The 20,356-nt window shown below is 42.1% G+C and overlaps 1 protein-coding gene across 1 annotated transcript in view; it reads right to left on the bottom strand.

Annotated features, from left to right (window-relative positions):
• dcc (DCC netrin 1 receptor) overlaps positions 1–20,356 on the bottom strand; it is a gene marked incomplete at its 5' end in the record, with an annotated part of 148,172 nt that overhangs the window by 56,679 nt on the left and 71,137 nt on the right. The window contains 7 exon segments of the mRNA XM_056290895.1: positions 10,659–10,708; positions 11,153–11,291; positions 12,270–12,418; positions 12,742–12,896; positions 13,337–13,539; positions 13,542–13,601; positions 18,744–18,764. Of these exon segments, the coding sequence (XP_056146870.1) occupies positions 10,659–10,708; positions 11,153–11,291; positions 12,270–12,418; positions 12,742–12,896; positions 13,337–13,539; positions 13,542–13,601; positions 18,744–18,764 (777 nt within the window).

Below are 20,356 nucleotides of genomic sequence, written 5' to 3'. Positions count from 1 at the left end.
GAATTTTAAAATCAATTGTAGTTTTAACGTGGAGCCAATGCAGAGATCTAAGAACAGGTGTAATGCGCTCATACTTTTTAGTTCTGGTAAGAACACGTGCTGCCACATTTTGAATTAATTGTAGTTGGTGCACAACTGATTTTGGGAGGCCGGTGAATAGTCCATTGCAGTAGTCTAGTCTACTTGTGATAAAAGCATGGATTAATTTCTCACAGTCTGATATTGATAGAAAGCCCCTTAGTTTTGAAATGTTTTTAACATGGTAGACGGCTGATCTTGTGAGATGATTGATGTGGCTCTTAAAATTTAGATCACTGTCCATGATTACACCAAGATTTCTAGCTTCACCTTTGCACTCCAGAGACAGAGAGCTGAGATGAGCTGCAATTCTCTGTCTCTGAGTCTTTGCACCAAAAATAAGTATTTCTGTCTTGTCTTTGTTCAGTTGTAAAACGTTATCTGACATCCATAAAGTAATATCGTCAATACACTGAATTAGGGAATGTATGGGAGCTAGGTCCTCAGAAAGTAGGGATATGTACAGTTGTGAATCACCTGCATAATTATGGTAATTTATTTTGTGTTTCTGCATAACATGTGCAAGTGGGAGCATATAGAGATTGAATAGTAGTGGTCCAAGAATCGAACCTTGGGGTAGCCCACACATTATACCCACTTTGTCTGAGGAAAAGTCTCCAATAGACACAAAGAACTGCCTGTCCTGAAGGTATGTTCTAAACCAGTTGCGAACCGGGCCAGAAAGGCCGACCCATTTTTCTAATCTCTCTAGCAAAATATCATGACCAACAGTGTTGAAAGCAGCACTGGGATCAAGGAGCACAAGAACAGACAATCTATTAGAATCTGTGTTCATATGCAGATCATTCACAACTTTGATAGGTGCTGTTTCTGTGCTACGGTGAAATCGAAAACCCGATTGACAAATGCCTAGAAGGTTGTTAGATATTAAATAGTTATTAACTTGAGAATAAACTGTTTTTTCAAGGATTTTGCTGAGGAATGGTAAGTTGGAGATGGGCCTGTAGTTGGCAATAACTGTCGCATCAAGATTACTCTTCTTCAGAAGTGGTGTAACCACAGCTGTCTTAAGTGCTGCAGGAAATATACATGCCTGAAGAGAGTAGTTAATAAGTTCTAAAACGTCATGTGCTAAGCAATTAAAAACATTTTTAAAAAATTTGGTAGGGAGAGGATCCAAGCAGCAGGTGGACGACCTGAGCCGCCTAACAATATTGTCTAGACTTTTAAGGTCTAGAGTGTCAAAGTGAGACATGGCGCCAGTGATATTTCTGGAGAACTGGAGGGTGGGTTCATTACTGGATCTTGAGGCACTAATGTTCTGTCTAATGGCAATAATTTTGTAGCGAATTGCTCACATATTTGAGTGGACAGCATCTCTGATGGGATTGGAGATGGTGGATTAATAAGTCGGTCAATAGTGGAGAAAAGCACTTTACTATTGTTAATATTTTCATTAATGATTTTAGAGAAAAAATACTGTCTGGCCCGTTTAATTTCTTTGCAGTACTTGTTCAGTCTGTCCTTGTAAATTTCACGGTGAACCTGAAGTTTAGTCTTTCTCCACTGTCGTTCTGCTTGGCGACAGTCTCTCTTAAGCTGCCTAATAACCACTCCATATCTCCAGGGGCCTTTTTGTTTTTCTATGTTTTTAGTTTTAACAGGTGCAATGTTGTCAAAGATATTCCGTATTTTTGAGTTGAAGTCGTTCACAAGATCCTCAGTTTGTGATGACATGAACAGCGACAACTCAATTACGGTTTTCTGAAAGGTTTCAATTGTGTTATTATCAATGAAGTGTTTTTTGAGCATGCGAGTGCTCTTCTGTTGTACACGAAGAGCTGACACATCAAAAAATATACAACAGTGATCAGAGATAGCAACATCCATGACACGGGGTACAGTAATATTAAGTCCTTCTGATATGACAAATTCTAGAGTATGCCCCTTATTTTGTGTGGGTCCGGAAACATGCTGAGTGAGAGCAAATGCCTCCAGTAAGCCAATTAGGTTTCTAGCATGCCTGCAAAAGCATATTGGGCTCTACCATTAAGAGGCATCACACATGTAAAACTTGCAAAAGTTTGTATTTCTTTATTGCAACCATTTTTATGAAATTGTATTTATATGTTCTAGGATCATTTCCAGGTCCACTTATGAAATTTGTAAAGTCATGTATTAGGTTAGTATTATATTATCATTAAAATTACATTAGTGTTCTCGCAGAGAGTTAAAATTTTCTGAACACGTCTGTAAATATGTGATGAAACTTTGCCTCACGGCGACCTGTAGTCAATTACGAAGATCATCACTATATTTTCCATTAAGTGCAAAACTAATTAACTCCAACTTCTCTTACATTTCGGGTTAAAATGCCACCAAAACTGGTACGCATACTGCACTTGGAACCCGTTCACTGGTGAATAAGGTTATATTAATCATTATTACTATTATTAATCATTCACGAGTAAATAAGGTTATAGTAATCATATTATCATTATTATTAATCATTCATCAATGAATAAGGTTATATCAATTATTATTAATAATCAGTTATTATTATTAATAATCAGTATAAAAGTGGTACGCATACTGCACTTGGAAATCATTCACTAGTGAATAAGGTTATATTAATTATTATTATTATTAATCATTCACTGGTGAATAAGGTTATCCATTATCCATCCAGCCATTATCCCAACCGCTTACCCTGCTCTCAGGGTCGCCGGGATACTGGAGCCTATCCCAGCAGTCATAGTAATCATTATTATTATTATCAATCATTCACGAGTGAATAAAGTTATATTAATCATTATTATTATTATTAATCATTCACTAGTAATAAGGTTACATTAATCATTATTGTCATTATTATCATTGTTGTGGTCATGTTGTTATTGTTGCTGTTAATGGAAGTCATAGCAGTAGTCATTGCTATCTATAACTTTACAGTGGCGAAAATAGACTAATTAAAACCAAATTAGGTAAAAACTCCGACATCCAAATTACATAATAGTTTGTGGAATTGTACACAATAACAGAAACTCCTGTTACATGACGTAAGAATAACTACATCTTGTAATGCTCCTACTACACGTTGTCTTGTTAGTGTCTACAAAATGCTAATTCAGTACTAACTGGTGTCCAATGTTTGTCTAATTAAGTACTAATAAGTGTATAATTTCTGTATTGTAGTGTAATATAAAGCTCTACAAAATCAAAATTATTACAATGCTTGGCTTTTAATGTAGTTTTGAAAATGCTGTAGTTGTTACTCTATTACTCTGATAACCTGTGTTTCCATAAACCTTTCACTTTTTCAACTAATGGAAAATGATTTAAACACATTTTTGTAATGGAGGTTATTCTAGAAATGATTCACAATAAAACCATACAGAGCTACCCCCCAAGCAGGGGGAAATACTATATATTCACAGACAAGACTACTACCAGAGGAAGATTTCATTGTCTTTTCAAAACACACACGTGCGTGCGCACACACACGCACGCACACACACACATACACACACAGAGTGAGAGAGAGCAAGAGACACCCACAGAGAGAGACAGACAAAGTGAGAGAGAGCAAGAGCTACACACACAGAGAGACACAAACACAGACAGAGACAGACAGACAGACACACATACACACACACAGAGAGTGAGAGAGAACAAGAGAGACACACACACACACAAGCACACACAGAGGAACGCAACTGGAAGCTAATCAGGGATTAGCAGATAAAAAATAATGACAATTACAGGGTTTTGACTCAGTGTTGCAGATAGAGAGAATAATTACCCTCCTCACCGAGTTTTATGTGGTTTTTCTGTCAAGAGTTTATTATTGTGGCTTCACACACATACACACACACACACACACACACACAGAGCAAGAGACACCCACAGAGAGAGAGACAGACAGAGAGAGCGCAAGAGCTACACACAAGAGACAAACACACAGACAGAGACAGACAAACAGACACACAGAGACACACACACACAGAGACACAGACAGACACATACATACACACACACAGAGTGAGAGAGAGCAAGAGACACACACACACACAGACACACACACACACACACAGACAGTGAGAGAGAGCAAGAGATACACAGACACAGAGACATACACAGACACAGACACATACACACAGAGAGAGACACACACATACACGCACACACAGAGTGAGAGAGAGCAAGAGACACACACACAGGCAGAGAGAGACAGACAAGAGAGTGAGAGAGAGCAAAGGATACACAGACAAAGAGAGAGACACACACAGAGACAGACAGACGGAGAGCGAGAAAGAGCAAGAGACACACACACAGACAGAGAGAGACACACACACACACACACAGACACACACACAGACAGAGAGAGACAGAGACACACACACCGAGTGAGAGAGCGCAAGAGACACAGACACAACGAAAGAGAGTGAGAGAGAGCAAGATACACACACACACACACACACACACAGACACACACAGAGACAGAGAGACAGACAGACAGACAGACACACACACACACACACACAGACACACATATACAGAGAGAGAGAGAGAGAGAGAGAAAGAGAGGGAGAGAGAGAAAGAGACAGAGAGACAGAGACAGAGAGAAGTCTATAAAACAGACATCCCAATTAAAACTTGGTCCAAAATCTTTGACAGTGTCCTGCCCATTGCAGTATATGGAAGTGAAGTCTGGGGTCCACTCAGTCAGCAAGACTACACAAGACGGGACAGATATCCAATAGAAGCCCTGCATGCAGAATTCTGTCAAACATGCTAAATGCATGCAGGGCCGAATGAGGCCGTTTGCCACTGATAATAAATATCCAAAACAGATCACTTACATTCTGGATGCACCTTAAATCAAGTCCCCATGACTCATTGCAATTCAAAGCATTCCAAATCCAAGAGCTAAGAAAGAGTCCCCTCAGTCAGCTGGTTCTGAAACCAGCTAACCCCGTACCACTGACACAGATGAGTTTCAGACCAGCACTGCTAACCAACCACAGGTTAGAGTAAACCACATCATCACACAATGCAACAACTCATATCTGGAACACTGGGACATAAAAACCAAATTACAACACAAATGAGAATGTTGTCGGGCCCCAAAACGAGAATACAGACTGGCTGACTGTCGGTCCACTGTCAGAGACAGTCAGCAGAAACACATCCTTACCAAGTAGAGGCTCACCGACCACAGTCTAGCCACTGAAAAGGGCAGACACACAAAACATCTTGGCTACCAAAAGAGCAAAGAATGTGTGGTCACTGTAGGTGAGGTGGAGACAGAGATGCACCTCCTGCTAAATTGTGAGAAATTCCAGAACATAAGAGAAAAATACCAGGAGAACTTTGAAAACCAGATTCCAAATTTTCTACTCCTGGATGTGAAAGAGCAACGGCCACTTATTTTAGGAGAGGGCCAAAAGTCACACCGTGCGGCACAATATGTGTCAGAATGTCATAGCCTAAGGGTCAGTGAGTGACAAAAACACTGTCAGTTACCGTCAGTTGCTGTTCAAGTGCTGTTCTATGGTCCTGCCAGTTCTATCTGTTCCTTTTTCCATTTGTTTTGTTTTGTTTAGTACTCTGTTGACCTGTTTTGCTTTGGCAACATGGTAATTAATGCAGTCATGCCAATAAAGCCTCATTGAATTGGAAAAAAGAAAAGAACTGAGAGAGAGAGACACACACACACAAACACACAGACAGAGAAAGAGAGAGACAGACAGAGAGACACACACAGAGAAAGAGAGAGAAAGAGAGCGAGAGCCTGTACCTGGAGTTGTTCTGCATGCTCAGACAGGTAGGGCCTCATTTTCCTAATGTTGTACAGGGCAAATGGGCACGACCGAGCAATCAAGGCCACGTGGACCTTAAAGGTTAGTTGGTCATCAGTCATGACACCCAGGTTTCAGGCAGACTTTGCGGGCATGAGTTGGGTTGATCCAAGCTGGATATTGATCTGTTGTTGTATGGATCAACTGGCTGGGATGACAAGGAGCTCAGCCATAGATACGTTAAGCTGAAGGTGACATTCTTTCATCCATGCAGAGATATCAGCAAGACATGATGGTATCCGTGCCGAGACTGTGAGGTCATCTGGTGGGAATGATAGGAAGAGCTGGGTATCATCTGCATAGCAATGGTATGAGAAACCATGGGGGTGGATGATTGCACCAAGTGAGGTGGTGTATATTGAGATGAGAAGGGGACCAAGCACTGACCCTTGAGGTACCCCTATGGATAAGCCATGCAGCTTGGACACTTCTTCCTTCCAAGATACTCTAAAAGATCTCCCCGAGAGGTACGACATGAATGAGCAGAGGGCAGATCCTGAGATACCAAACTCAATGAGTGTGGACAGGAGGATCTGGTGGTTAACCGTGTCAAAGGCAGCTGACAGATCTAGCAGCAATAAAGCTGAGGACTGACTAGCAGCTCTAGCCAAACGCAGATATTCTATTACCGACAGGAGTGCAGTCTCGGTAGAGTGACCCTGCTTAAAGCCAGACTGATTCGGATCATACAGATTGTCCTCAGAAAGAAATTCAGAGACTATTTTTGATAGAAAGGGTTGGAGTGAAACCAGTCTGTAGTTTTCAACTTAGGGTGGAGCGAGTGTCGGTTTTTTTGAGCAGCAGGGTGACTCGAGCTTGCTTAAATGCAGTGGGGAACACACCCACTGTAAATGAGGAGTTGATGATGTGTGTGACTGCGGGGTTAAGTGCAGGAGAAATAGTCTATAGGAGGTTGGATGGTATCGGGCCCAGTGGACAGGTAGTGGGATGAGAGTCCAGCAGAAGCTTGGAGACTTCCTCCTCGGTCAGGGGGGAGAATGAGGTGAGTGAGGCAGTGTTAGCTGGCAGCGACAGGTAGAGTTGGTCAGGCTCAGAGAACTGGTGACTGATGGCAGAAACTTTATCGGTAAAGTACAAGGTGAATATGTCAGGAGTGAGCAGAGTGGAGGTCGGAGTAGGAGTAGGAGGATTGAGGAGTGAGTTAAAAGCAAAAAAAAGATTTTTCGAGCATCGGTGGCGCCACAGATCTTGTTCCGATAGTAAGTGGTCTTAGCTGTTTTTAAGCTGGAGGAGAATGATGCTAGGAGACACTGATAGTCACTGAAGTTAATGGACTCTGGTTTTATGCCATTTTCTCTCTGCCGCTCTGAGCCCCGCTCTTTGCTCTCTGATGACCTCAGTGAGCCATGGACTGGGGGGGGCGGCGTTACAAGCAGGTTTGGATGCTAGAGGGCAGAGACGGTTAAGAGAGGAAGCTAGTGAGGAACACTGTGTCTGTAGCCTCGTTGACAGGGGGGGAAGAGAACTCATTATGAGGAGGCATGGAAGCCAAGACCTCATTGGAGAGCTGGGTCGGTGTAAGGGACCGGAAGTTTTGGCGGAAGGACACCCTTTGTGGAGGAACGTGAGGATGTTCCAGTAAGGAGGACATGAATTGAATAAAGAAGTGGTCTGAGTCAAAATCAGATCATTATTAGTAGGGTATTACAAGTTTCACCGAAAATAAGTAAACCTTCGTGGTAGCTACCTTAGGAAACTGAACCCAAACACCCCATCATTCCAGGTGAGCTAAAGCAACCTATGCATAGTATAGAGTGGTGGGGTGCTTCATAAAAATGGAAAATGTCCTACAAGGGGAAGACCCAAAGAGCTGTAAGTTTGCAGCAGTCTATGTTGCTGCCTGCCATAAAGTGAGAGACACCTGACACACGTTGCTGCTGTTACATTTGATGACAGGTTTATTTGCTTTGTTTTTTACTGTTTCTTTGCTGTACTATGTTTCTTTTTCTGTCATATTTTTATTTGCTATAATATGTTTTCTAATTAATAATTAGCTTTACAATGTTTAAACACTTGCTTTGGCAAAATGTACTGCGCTACATCATGCCAATGAAGCCATTTGAGTTTGAATTTAAATTTGAGAGAGAGCAACAGAGACAGAGACACAGAGACAGAGAGAGTGAAGTAGAGAGAGCAACAGAGAGCAAGAGAGCGACATAGACAGAGAGAGAGACAGACAGAGACAGAGACAAAAAGAGAGCAGTGGAGAGAGCAACAGAGAGCAAGAGAGCGACATAGACAGAGAGAGAGACAGACAGAGACAGAGACAAAAAGAGAGCAGTGGAGAGAGCAACAGAGAGAGCATGACAGAGAGCAAGCAACAGCGACAACAACAGAGAGAGAGCAACAGGGACAGAGACAGACAGAGACAGAGACAGAGCAGTAGAGAGAGCGACAGAGACAGAGAGAGCGACAGTAGAGACAGAAAGAGAGCAGTAGAGAGCGACTGAGACAGAGAGCAACAGAGACACAGAGAGCGACAGAGACACAGAGAGCAACAGAGACAGACAGTGAGACAGAGAGCGACAGAGACAGAGAGTGAAAGAGACAGTCGGAGACAGAAACAGAGACAGACAGAAATGGAGAGAGCGACAGTCAACGAGCGAGAACTAGAGAAATCAGAGAATCATTTTTACTTTTCCAATTAATTAACCTTCAATACCCCCCCCAGACACACACACACACACACACACACACACACACACACACACACACACACACACCGGGTCATATTGACTCCATAACGAGGACAGCTGATACCAGCTGCCAAACGACGCATTGCACCCTGGGAGTTGGCAGACATCTGGTGTGTGTGTGTGTGTGTGTGTGTGTGTGTGTGTGTGTGTGTGTGTGTGTGTGTGTGTGACAGCGTGTGTGTTTTTTGAGATGTGGGTTGTTAACATGCAAATAAAGTAATTAAAATTCATGGTCACACAGTTCTGAAATGATACAGAGATTCAGTTTACCAGTAAGGTAGTAAACACACACACATACATACAAACACACATACATATTCACACAGAATCATACAAACACACACACACACACATACACACAACACAATAATATACGAATAGACACACACACTTAAACACACACAACACACAATCATACACATATACCTCACACATTAGTATACACACAACATACATTCATACGTACACATAACACACAAAAAACACAGATACATATATACACACATACACACACATACTACACAGACAGACACACAAATGCATGGGTGCAAACATATACACACATACATAAACATGCATACGCAAGTAAATGCACATTAAAATGTATGTGCATCTACACCGAATGTCCGCTACCCATACATACATATAACACACACACACACACACACACACACACACACACTCTAGTGCTCACATATAGACCTAACAAACACGTAAACTAATAATCTCTCTCTGAGTCTGTCTGTCTGCCTTCCTGCCTGTCTGTCATTCTGTCTGTCCATCATCCACACTGTCTGTCTGTTGCTTTTGTGTCTGTCCATCTGTCTGTGTGCCTGAATGTCTGTTTGTCCATCCATCCATCAATCGTCTTTCCATCCACCCGCCTACCTGTCCATCCCTCTGTCTGTTGTTTGTGTGTGTGTGTGTGTCTGTCTGTCTTTCTGTCATTTTGTCTGCCCCTGTCTGTCCATCTGTCTGTCTGTCTGTCTGTCTTCCTGCTCCCCTGTCTGTCTGTCTGCCTGCCTGATCATCCATCCATCCACCTGTCCGCCCACCCATCTCTCCACCCACCCGCCCATCAGTGTCTGTTGTTTGTGTGCGTATGCATGTACGCCTGTCTGTCTATCATTCTGCCTGCCTGTCTGTTGATTTTGTGCCCGTCTGTCTGTTTGTGTGTCTGTCCCCGTCTCATTGTCTCACTGTCTTAATTAATTCATTAACATTATATCAGAACAGGGAAGAACAGTTGTTGGTAAATGTTAATGGAACCCACAGGGACAAGTATAGCAACACGCTGAATATGTCATTACTTGTTGTGTGTGTGTGTGTGTGTGTGTGTGTGTGTCTGCAGTATCTGACTGCACCATCCCCCTCAGATTCTTACATACTACGTTCACGCGTATACACACTCACACATGTTCACAAATATCACTTATACACACACACACACACCATGTGATTACAGATATGACTCGGAACAAATATTCACTGATTGAATTCAATGTTTACCAACCTGCTTCTGTGTGTGTGCGTGTCTGTATGTGTGTGTGTGCAGCACTGGGCCATCTTTCAATCAGAATCAACCTACACTCAACAAGAACCCACACTTCACCTGACCTTGATCCAGGTCTTTCAATATGTGGTTTATAATTAAAGTTTTACTTACTGGTTGACAATAACAATAGAAAAAAAACTGTAGTGACTCACACAGACACTTTATATACTACAATACTGCAGTACTACTACAAACAAGAACAGCTGCATGTTTTAACTCACTCCTTAAATAAAAGCCAACAGCACTATAAGGTGCAGTGTGAATACTGCACATCAGTGTAAATATTGTTTAGTGTGCATATCTGCTAGTACCAGTACTGCGTCATCTGCATACTGTGTTGTACAGAATCAGGATGACGTTTTCTGTCATCTGTCCAGTTTATCTGCAGGTTCTGTTTCAGAACTGGATTAATGGACCACCCTTTTCTTTTGATACTACTATGTTGATTAAGAAAAAAAACAACAAAAAAAACATGACATTACTCACCCTGGAAAGTACTACTTCCAAAGACACATTCTGTGGAGCGGCACTCGGAACTGGAGAGATAAGGCAAGGTACAAATTAAACAATACAATACAATATATCATAAAAATATAAAATAATATATCATAAAAATATCATAAAAATATAAAATAATATAACATATCATGCTGGAATTGTCTCCAGCATCCCCGCGACCCTGACAGCAGAATAAGCAGTGAAGACAATGGATGGATGGATAAAGATATAAATATATCACAATACAAAAAATAATATAATGTGATATACCATAAAAACATAAACTATAACATAATATATCATAAAAATATAAATATATCATAAAATAAAAATAATATAATGTAACATATCATAAAAATATAATGTATCAAAAATATAAAATATAGTTGTCCATTATCTGTCTGTCTCTCTCATTATTAATTTCTGTTAAGATCCTTAAATTATTGCAAATTGTTAGTGACAATGTCGTGCAGAGGTCTGACCGTCTGATTGGGTGGTGACTCTGATGGTTTCCGTGGTGACGCCGGGCCCGTAGCGATTAAGTGCTAGCACACGAACAGCGTACTCAGTGTACTTATTCAATCCTTCCATCTTGTAGAACTGTCCGTTTATTTCCACACTCTTAACAAAACAACAACAACAACATTTACACAACAGATTAAACACCTGCAACACAACTACAGCTAAAAACACCAGCAATAATAATACTAGTAATAATGTGTGATACTAAAGTTTGAACTGCTATTACTAATGATGGTCTTATAATATATTATAATAACATTACTTTATGTTTAGTACTTCTACTATTGCTACTCTTGCTGCTATTACTACTAATGCTATGAGTAGAAATACTTGCATCAGTGTATAACAACATTGTTATTAATTCTAAACTTTTATGATATATGTAAGTGTGCAACACTGTAACAATAGTAATAATAATGATAACAGTAATCTACTACTTTCGGCTGCTCCCGTTAGGGGTCGCCACAGCGGAGCATCGTTTCCATGTCTTCCTGTCTTCTGCATCTTCCTCTGTCACAACAGCCACCTGCATGTCCTCCCTCACCACATCCATAAACTTCCTCTTCTCCTCTTCCCTGGCAGCTCCATATTCAGCATCCTTCTCCCAATATACCCAGCATCTGTCCTCCACACATGTCCAAACCATCTCAATCTTGCCTCTCTTGCTTTGTCTCCAAACCGTCCAACCTGAGCTTTCCCTCTAATATACTCGTTCCTAATCCTGTCCTTCTTCATCACTCCCAGTGAAAATCTTATCATCTTCAACTCTGCCACCTCCAGCTCCACCTCCTGTCTTTTCATCAGTGCCACTGTCTCCAAACCACATAACATAGCTGGTCTCACAACCATCTTGTAAACCTTCCCTTTAACTCTTGCTGGTACCCTTCTGTCACAAATCACTCCTGAAACTCTTCTCCACCCACTCCACCCTGCCTGCACTCTCTTCTTCACAATAATGATAACAGTAATAACAATAATAATAATAATAATAGTTACAATAAAAATAGTAAAAATAACAATAAAAATAGTAATAATAATAATAATAGTAACAATAATAATAATAATAATAATATAAACCTGCTCCTTCCCAGACGGATTCTCGCTCCACAACAGTCTGTAGCCCAACAGTGCAGAAGTCATGTGGGCTGGAGGATCCCAGCTGACCAGGACGGTGGTGGGAGAAATGGAGGTCACATGGAATCTCTCCACAGGGCCAGGAACCTGGACTATAGATATACAAATGGAACAGAGACAATGATAGATAGACACAAACACAGAAAGAGAGAAAGAAAGAAAGAAAGAAAGATACATCTATCATGTCCCTGAGTATGTGTGTGTACCTATATATATATGTATGTGTGTGTGCGTGCACAAGGTAGTATATATGTGTGTGAGTGAGTGTGCAATGTGTGTGTGTGTGTAAGTATGTGTGTTTATGTATGAGTGTGTATATGTATGTGCATACCTATACATGTGTGACTGTGACTGTGCATGTGTGTGAGCATGTGTATAGATGTGTGTGTGTGTGTGTGTGTCTGCTTAAACTCACGATCAGGTTGTGTTTGGACTCTGAGAGGAGCAGAACTGTCCCCGGGTCCGACCTCGTTGTAGGCGACGACCCTGAAGGAGTAACTCTCCTCTGGCTTCAGGTTGGAAACCGTCAGCTCTAAAGTCTCTGGTTCAGACACATTCACAGAACGCTCCCTGAAAAGAACATTTCAGATTGATAAAAAATATCATAAAGGTCATAGATCTATATTTTTCAGTTTCATAGTCAGTTATTTAAATATTTTCTAGGCTCGGTGGAGTAACATCTTAGGATGTCAAGTCCTGAAAATTTAATCTCAACCTTCTCTGAAATCAAAAGTAATGATTTTGACGAGTTATGACAGTTAGTAGATATGAAATTAGTAAAAATGATAACATATCGAGAAAGAGAGATGGATAGATAGATAGACAGATAGATAGACAGCTGATACCAGTAGATAGATAGATAGATAGATAGATAGATAGATAGATAGATAGATAGATAGATAGATAGATAGATAGATAGATAGATAGATAGATAGATAGATAGATAGATAGATAGATAGATAGATAGATAGATAGATATTTAAAAGTATTTTCCAGTATATGTTGCCTACCTCTCCACACCATCCTGAGAATAATACACACCGTAGGTCTGGACAGTACCACCTATTTCCAGTGGGGGCCGCCAACGTAGTCGCACGAACCGGGAGGAGACGTGGGCGGGGCTAAGGTCACGGGGGGCAGAGGGAAGGGCCAAACCCGGGCTGGGGGACACTGGGGGGGGAGGAGGAGAGTAGGTGGAGTAAGTCAAACGGGGTCTGGGACTGACCAAGCAGGAGGAAGAGGTGGAGGAGGAGGTGAAACAGGAAGTGGGCGTGGCTTCTGTTAATTATTCATTCAAGGGTGCAGGTAAGGAAGGGCAAGGACACAGGTAAGGAAGGAAGGAAAGGAGGCGAGACAAAGGGAAGCACAATGGAAAGGGAAGAGCAAAACGCAAAACGGCGATAGAATGAATGGAATATGGAAACAAAAAAGACAACGGAGGTGAAAGGAAAGGAGGGAGAGAAGAAAGGAAAGGAAAAGAGATAAAGAAGATCGTAGAAGACAAGAAAAAGTAACAGCATTTACAAAGTTCAAACTTCCAAATGAAATCCATCTATCCATCTATCTATCTGTCTAAAGTTGAGAGTGAGTCATAGAGAAGGTCTTTGCAAGTGTTCGATATAGATCTTAAATTTGAGTTCATGCAACGGCTGCAACACACACACACACACACACACACACACACACACACACACACACACACACACACACACACACACACACACACACTGTCGTTTTCTCTCCTCTTCTCTGCTCTCATTGTTGAAGGCTGAAGCAAAGGGGTTGATGGGAAAAGGTGTTTCATCACCAAGGCAATCAATGGTGGAAGTGACAACTCACACACATACACGTGCACATGCATACACACACACACACACAGTAACGTGACATGTCTTGGCATGGGCGAATTTGTTGGAACATATATCAATCGATAGGTGAACACACACACACACACACACACACACACACACACAAAGATGACCTTCTGTTTGCGGTGATCGATAAAAACAGACATGTTGGAAATATTAAGGGGTGTTGTATCAGAGGGACATAATTGTCTCTCCCGTCTCTGCTTCTGTCTATCTCATCTCTTTTATCTATCTACTTTATTTCTCTGAGAATCTCAGTCTCCCTGTCTGTGTCTATCTTCTGTCAGTCTCTGTCTGTGTCTATCTGTCAGTCTCTCTGTGTCTGTCTGTCAGTCTCTCTGTCTGTATGTCAGTCTGTCTGTCTGTACGTGTCTGTCAGTCTGTCCTCCCTGTCTGTGTCTGACTGTAAGTCTCTGTCTGTCTGTCAGTCTACCTGTCTGTCTGTATCTCCATCTCTCTGTCTGTCCATCTGTCTCTCTGCGTCTGTCTGTCTCTCTGTGTCAGTCTGTCTGTCTGTGTTTCTCTGTGTCTCTCTGTGCCTGTGTCAGTCTCTTTGTCTGTCTGTCTCTGTATCTGTCTATCAGTCTGTCTTTCTGTTCTCTGTTTGCCAGTCTCTGTCTGCCAGTCGCTGTCTGTCTGTCATCTGTGTCTCTGTCTGTCAGTGTCTTTCTGTTTCTCACACACCCATCATCTCCTCCTCTCCTTTCATTTCACCTTTTCCGTTCCTCCTTTTCGCCAATATATTCACTCTCATTGCTCCTCTGTCCATCTCCCTCTTTCTATCTTTTTAAGCTCCCCCCATTCACATAAACGCCACAAAGAGGATTTCCTCAATCTGTGTTTAATGAAGTCCATCTTTCTAAATAGGTGAGTTGAGCGTCAGTGAGCAGAAGGGGGTGCTGTTTCACCAGCTTTTCGATGTGTGGTTTACATATAACCCGGGTGGCTTGTGTCGTTTTAGTGGCAAAGCGATCAGAAAAAACGAAAAGGAGAAACTGAGGAAAAAGGAGGCAGGAGAGGGTACATTCAAAAAACAGAATTAGAGAGACAGAACCAGACACGGAGGGGGGGGGCAGGGAGGGGGGCAGAGAGAGAGAGAGAGGGGGGGGGAGAGGGAGAGAGCGAGGAAGAGAGAGCGAGCGAGAGGGGGAGGGGGAGAGACAGAGAGAGGGAGAGGGAGAGAGAGAAGAGAGAGGGGGGTGAGGGTTAAGTGAAGGGTATGTTATGGTAGTGAAAGTGAGAGGAGGGGATACCTGTCAACAAAGACGGATTTATATTCTGACCTTAACACACACACACACAGACACACAGACACACACACACACACACAGACCAAGACAACACACACACACACACACACACACACACACACACACAGACCAAGACAACATACACACACACAAAACACAGAAAAGCAGGAAAATTCAGCACAGACAACAAACACAAGCACATACACAAAACACACACACACACACACACACACAAACTTACACACGGATGACCCATTACACACAAAGACAAACACATGTGTACATGCAAACACACATAAAATGCAAATTTCCATTACACAGGAACACACACACTTCAATACACACACACACACACACACACACACACACCACAGACATAACGCTAGACATTTTCACAACAGCACAACAAAATATAAATGGTAACTTTGTAACTGTGATTTACATAAACTTCATAAATCCCTGCCCTGTCTCACTGTCTCTCTGTCTGTCTGTCTGTCTGTCTGTCTGTCTGTCTGTCTGTCTGTCTCAATTCAATTCAATTCAATATTTGCTTTATTGGCATGACATATATTTTGTACATATTGCCAAAGCATGTAAAACAACAACACAACACAACAATGATTATAATAACAGCAACAACAATGATTATGATATCCAACAACAATCTCTCTCTCTCTCTCTCTCTCTCTCTCTCTCTCTCTCTCTCTCTCTCTCTCTCTCTCTCTCTCTCTCTCTCTCTCTCTCTCTCTCTCTCTCTCTCTCTCTCTCTCACACACACACACACACACACACACACACACACACACACACTGGTAGAAGTGTGATTCTGGGGTGTTGAACCAGGAGGAACTCTCTCTGTCTGTCTGTTGCCATGGATACACCAACCCTCCCTCCCTCTCCACCCATCCTCCACACTTTCCTATTCATTAAACACTCCATCCTCTTTTCACTATGTGTGTGTGTGTCTGTGTGCATGTGTGTGTGTGTGTGCATGTGTGTGTGGGGTGGTGTGTGTGTGCATATGTGTGTGTTATTTTGGGAAACATTAAGTGCGTTTGTCACATTTCAGCCTAAAATGTGAACGTGGTACTGCAAAGTAATTATAAAAATTATAATGTAAAGTCTAAAAATGTCAATCAGACATTATGTTTTCATTTAGAATGAACAGAGAGAGAGACAGGGGGGGGGGAGAGGGAGGGGAATAGAGAGAGAGAGGGAGAGAGAGAGGGAAAGAGAGAGAGAAAGAGGGGGAAAGAGAGGGAAAGAGAGGGGGGGAGAGAGAGATGAAGATATCTGGACAAACCATTTCCAAACTCTATTTAAGAAAGTCCAGTCAGATCAAAACACGGACCAATGTAACATAAGCAAACTAGAAAAATTAGAAGTGTCAATCAAGGAATATCAAAACCCACTCAACTCCCCCATCACTGAGCAGGAACTTTTAGACCAAATTGGCAAACTGAAGCCCAAAAAAGCATGTGGACCTGATGGCATTCTAAATGAAATGCTAACATCTATGAATGAAAAGTCTCAATGTGCTACACTTAAGTTATTCAACCTAGTTCTGAGTGTGGGTTATTCTCCTGATATCAGGAATCACAGATTAATCACACCAATTTTCAAAAGTGGAGATAAATTTGACCCCAACAACTACCGAGGCATCTGTGTGAACAGTAACCTGGGGAAGGTATTCTGTAGTATCATCAACTCCCGGCTAATAAACTTCCTTATGAAACACAACGTCTTGAGTAAAACCCAGATTGGATTCTTACCAAACTACCGCACTACTGATCATATTTACACCCTACACACCCTAATTGAAAAACATACTCAAAATAAAAACAAATTATTCACTTGTTTTATTGACTTCAAAAAAGCATTTGATTCTATTTGGCATTACGGATTGTTCTACAAATTAATGGAAAGCGGTGTAGGGCGAAAAACATATAATATCATAAAATCAATGTACTCGGGGAGCTAAGTGTGGAATCAAAATAGGATCCAAAAGAACTCATTATATCCCTCGGGAGTGCGGAGTGAAAAAGGGCTGCCCTCTAAGCCCAACTCTGTTTAACTTGTATACCAATGAGTTGGCAACTATGCTGGAAAACTCAGCAGCAACTGGACTCACTCTGCAAGACAGTGAGGTCAAATTCCTGCTCTATGTGGATGACCTGGTCCTTCTTTCACCATCGGAGGAAGGACTCCAGACTCAATTAGACCTTCTTCAAAAGTTTTGTCAGACCTGGGCCCTGACAGTTAACATGAATAAAACTAAAATAATGATATTTCAGAAAAGATCCAGATATCAGCGAAGACAGCGCATATTTAGATTAGGACCAAATGAAATTGACCATACATTTAATTATACCTACCTAGGCCTTAGAATCAATTCTAGAGGAACTTTCAACATGGCAGTGAATGAACTAAGAGACAAGGCACGCAGGGCTCTACTTGTCATAAGACAACTCCCTTTTGAAATTCCAATTAGAATCTGTTTAAGGATATTTGAATCAGTCACAGAACCAATTGCCCTTTATGGCAGTGAAGTGTGGGGTCCACTTGCAAGTCGAGAACTAGATAAATGGGAAATACATCCATTCTTAAAATCCATCAGCACACCACAAACAATGCTTGCAGGGCAGAACTAGGCCAATACCTCTTCTGATTAAAATTCAAAAAAGAGCAATCAAATTCTGGAAACATCAGACATTCAGCGACCCACACTCTTTCCATTACAAAGCCTTGCAATACCAAGAGTTGAGCAAAGATAAGAACTCTCCTACCAACCTGGTCTTCAGCCATAGTATTCCACTAACACATACTAACACTTTAGAGGCACAAGACCAGGTCCAAACTACACAACATATTCAGCTTCAACAAATTCCCTTAAACCTAAAAGACAATTATTATGAATATTGGCAATCTAAAACAAAATCCCAAAGCAAGATGCAATGCTATTTGGCCCTAGACAGAGAGGACACATTAGCAGATCACCTCATTCAAATAAAAGAAACACATTTGAGAAACATACTGACGAAATACAGACTCAGTGAGCATCGCCACAGAAACAGAAACAGGCAGACATAAAAAGACCCGGATGCCAAAAGACGAACGTTTCTGTCAACAGTGTGAGGACAATGTTGTCGAGACAGAGCTGCACTTTTTTGCTGATTGCAAGACATTCCGGGAAAACCGCCATTACTACTTTCAGAAAACTGCCCTATGTACTAGGTGAACACAGAGACAGCTGTACTGTGGCTGCACAGTATGTTCTAGCCTGCCACCGTTTGAGGGACAGTGTGTGATACCCTGTACTCCTTCCCAACAGGGAGGACCAGGACAACACTCGGAGACACATACACACACACACACACACACACACACACACACACACACACACAGACAGCCCCCCCAAACAGTCACAGACACACACACACACACAAAAACACACACACTCACAGGGCTACACAGACGATGGCAAAAAGATTTTTATTGCATCTGTTGATATACTATATGCGTTCTGTATTGTATACTGTTCTTGTCCTTTATGTGAACACACTCTCACACGCACACACACACACATGCAGAGACAGACAAATGCACACACATCCACTCACACAGGATCTTGTTGCCATGACGTAGCTGTGTAAGTTGTTTCATTGCATGTGTTGATGTATATACACTCACTGGCCACTTTATTAGGTACACCTTGCTAGTACCGGGTTGGACCCCCTTTTACCTTCAGAACTGCCTTAATCCTTCGTGGCGTAGATTCAACAAGGTACTGGAAACATTCCTCAGAGAGTTTGGTCCATATTGACACGATAGCATCACGCAGTTGCTGCAGATTTGTCAGCTGCACATCCATGATGCGAATCTCCTGGTCCACCACATCCCAAAGGTGCTCTATTGGATTGAGATCTGGTGACTGTGGAGGCCATTTGAGTACAGTGAACTCATTGTCATGTTCAAGAAACCAGTCTGAGATGATTCGAGCTTTATGACATGGCGCATTATCCTGCTGGAAGTAGCCATCAGAAGATGGGAACACTGTGGTCATAAAGGGATGGACATGGTCAGCAACAATACTCAGGTAGGCTGTGGCGTTGACACGATGCTCAATTGGTACTAAGGGGCCCAAAGTGTGCCAAGAAAATATCCCCCACACCATTACACCACCACCACCAGCCTGAACTGTTGATACAAGGCAGGATGGATCCATTCTTTCATGTTGTTGACGCCAAATTCTGACCCTACCATCCGAATGTTGCAGCAGAAATCGAGACTCATCAGACCAGGCAACGTTTTTCCAATCTTCTATTGTCCAATTTTGGTGAGCCTGTGCGAATTGTAGCCTCAGTTTCCTGTTCTTAGCTGACAGGAGTGGCACCCGGTGTGGTCTTCTGCTGCTGTAGCCCATCTGCCTCAAGGTTCGACGTGTTGTGCATTCAGAGATGCTCTTCTGCATACCTCGGTTGTAATGAGTGGTTATTTGAGTTACTGTTGCCTTTCTATCAGCTCGAACCAGTCTGGCCATTCTCCTCTGACCTCTGGCATCAACAAGGCATTTTCGCCCACAGAACTGCAGCTCACTGGATATTTTCTCTTTTTCGGACCATTCTCTGTAAACCCTAGAGATGGTTGTGCGTGAAAATCCCAGTAGATCAGCAGTTTCTGAAATACTCAGACCAGCCCGTCTGGCACCAACAACCATGCCACGTTCAAAGTCACTTAAATCACCTTTCTTCCCCATTGTGATGCTCGGTTTGAACTGCAACAGATCGTCTTGACCATGTCTACATGCCTAAATGCATTGAGTTGCTGCCATGTGATTGGCTGATTAGAAATTTGCGTTAACGAGCAGTTGGACAGGTGTGCCTAATAAAGTGGCCGGTGAGTGTATATGTTC

This window comes from Lampris incognitus, chromosome 12 (genome assembly GCF_029633865.1).
Source record: "Lampris incognitus isolate fLamInc1 chromosome 12, fLamInc1.hap2, whole genome shotgun sequence".
Lineage (NCBI taxonomy): Eukaryota > Metazoa > Chordata > Actinopteri > Lampriformes > Lampridae > Lampris > Lampris incognitus.
This window is presented reverse-complemented; position numbering and strand designations above follow the sequence as displayed.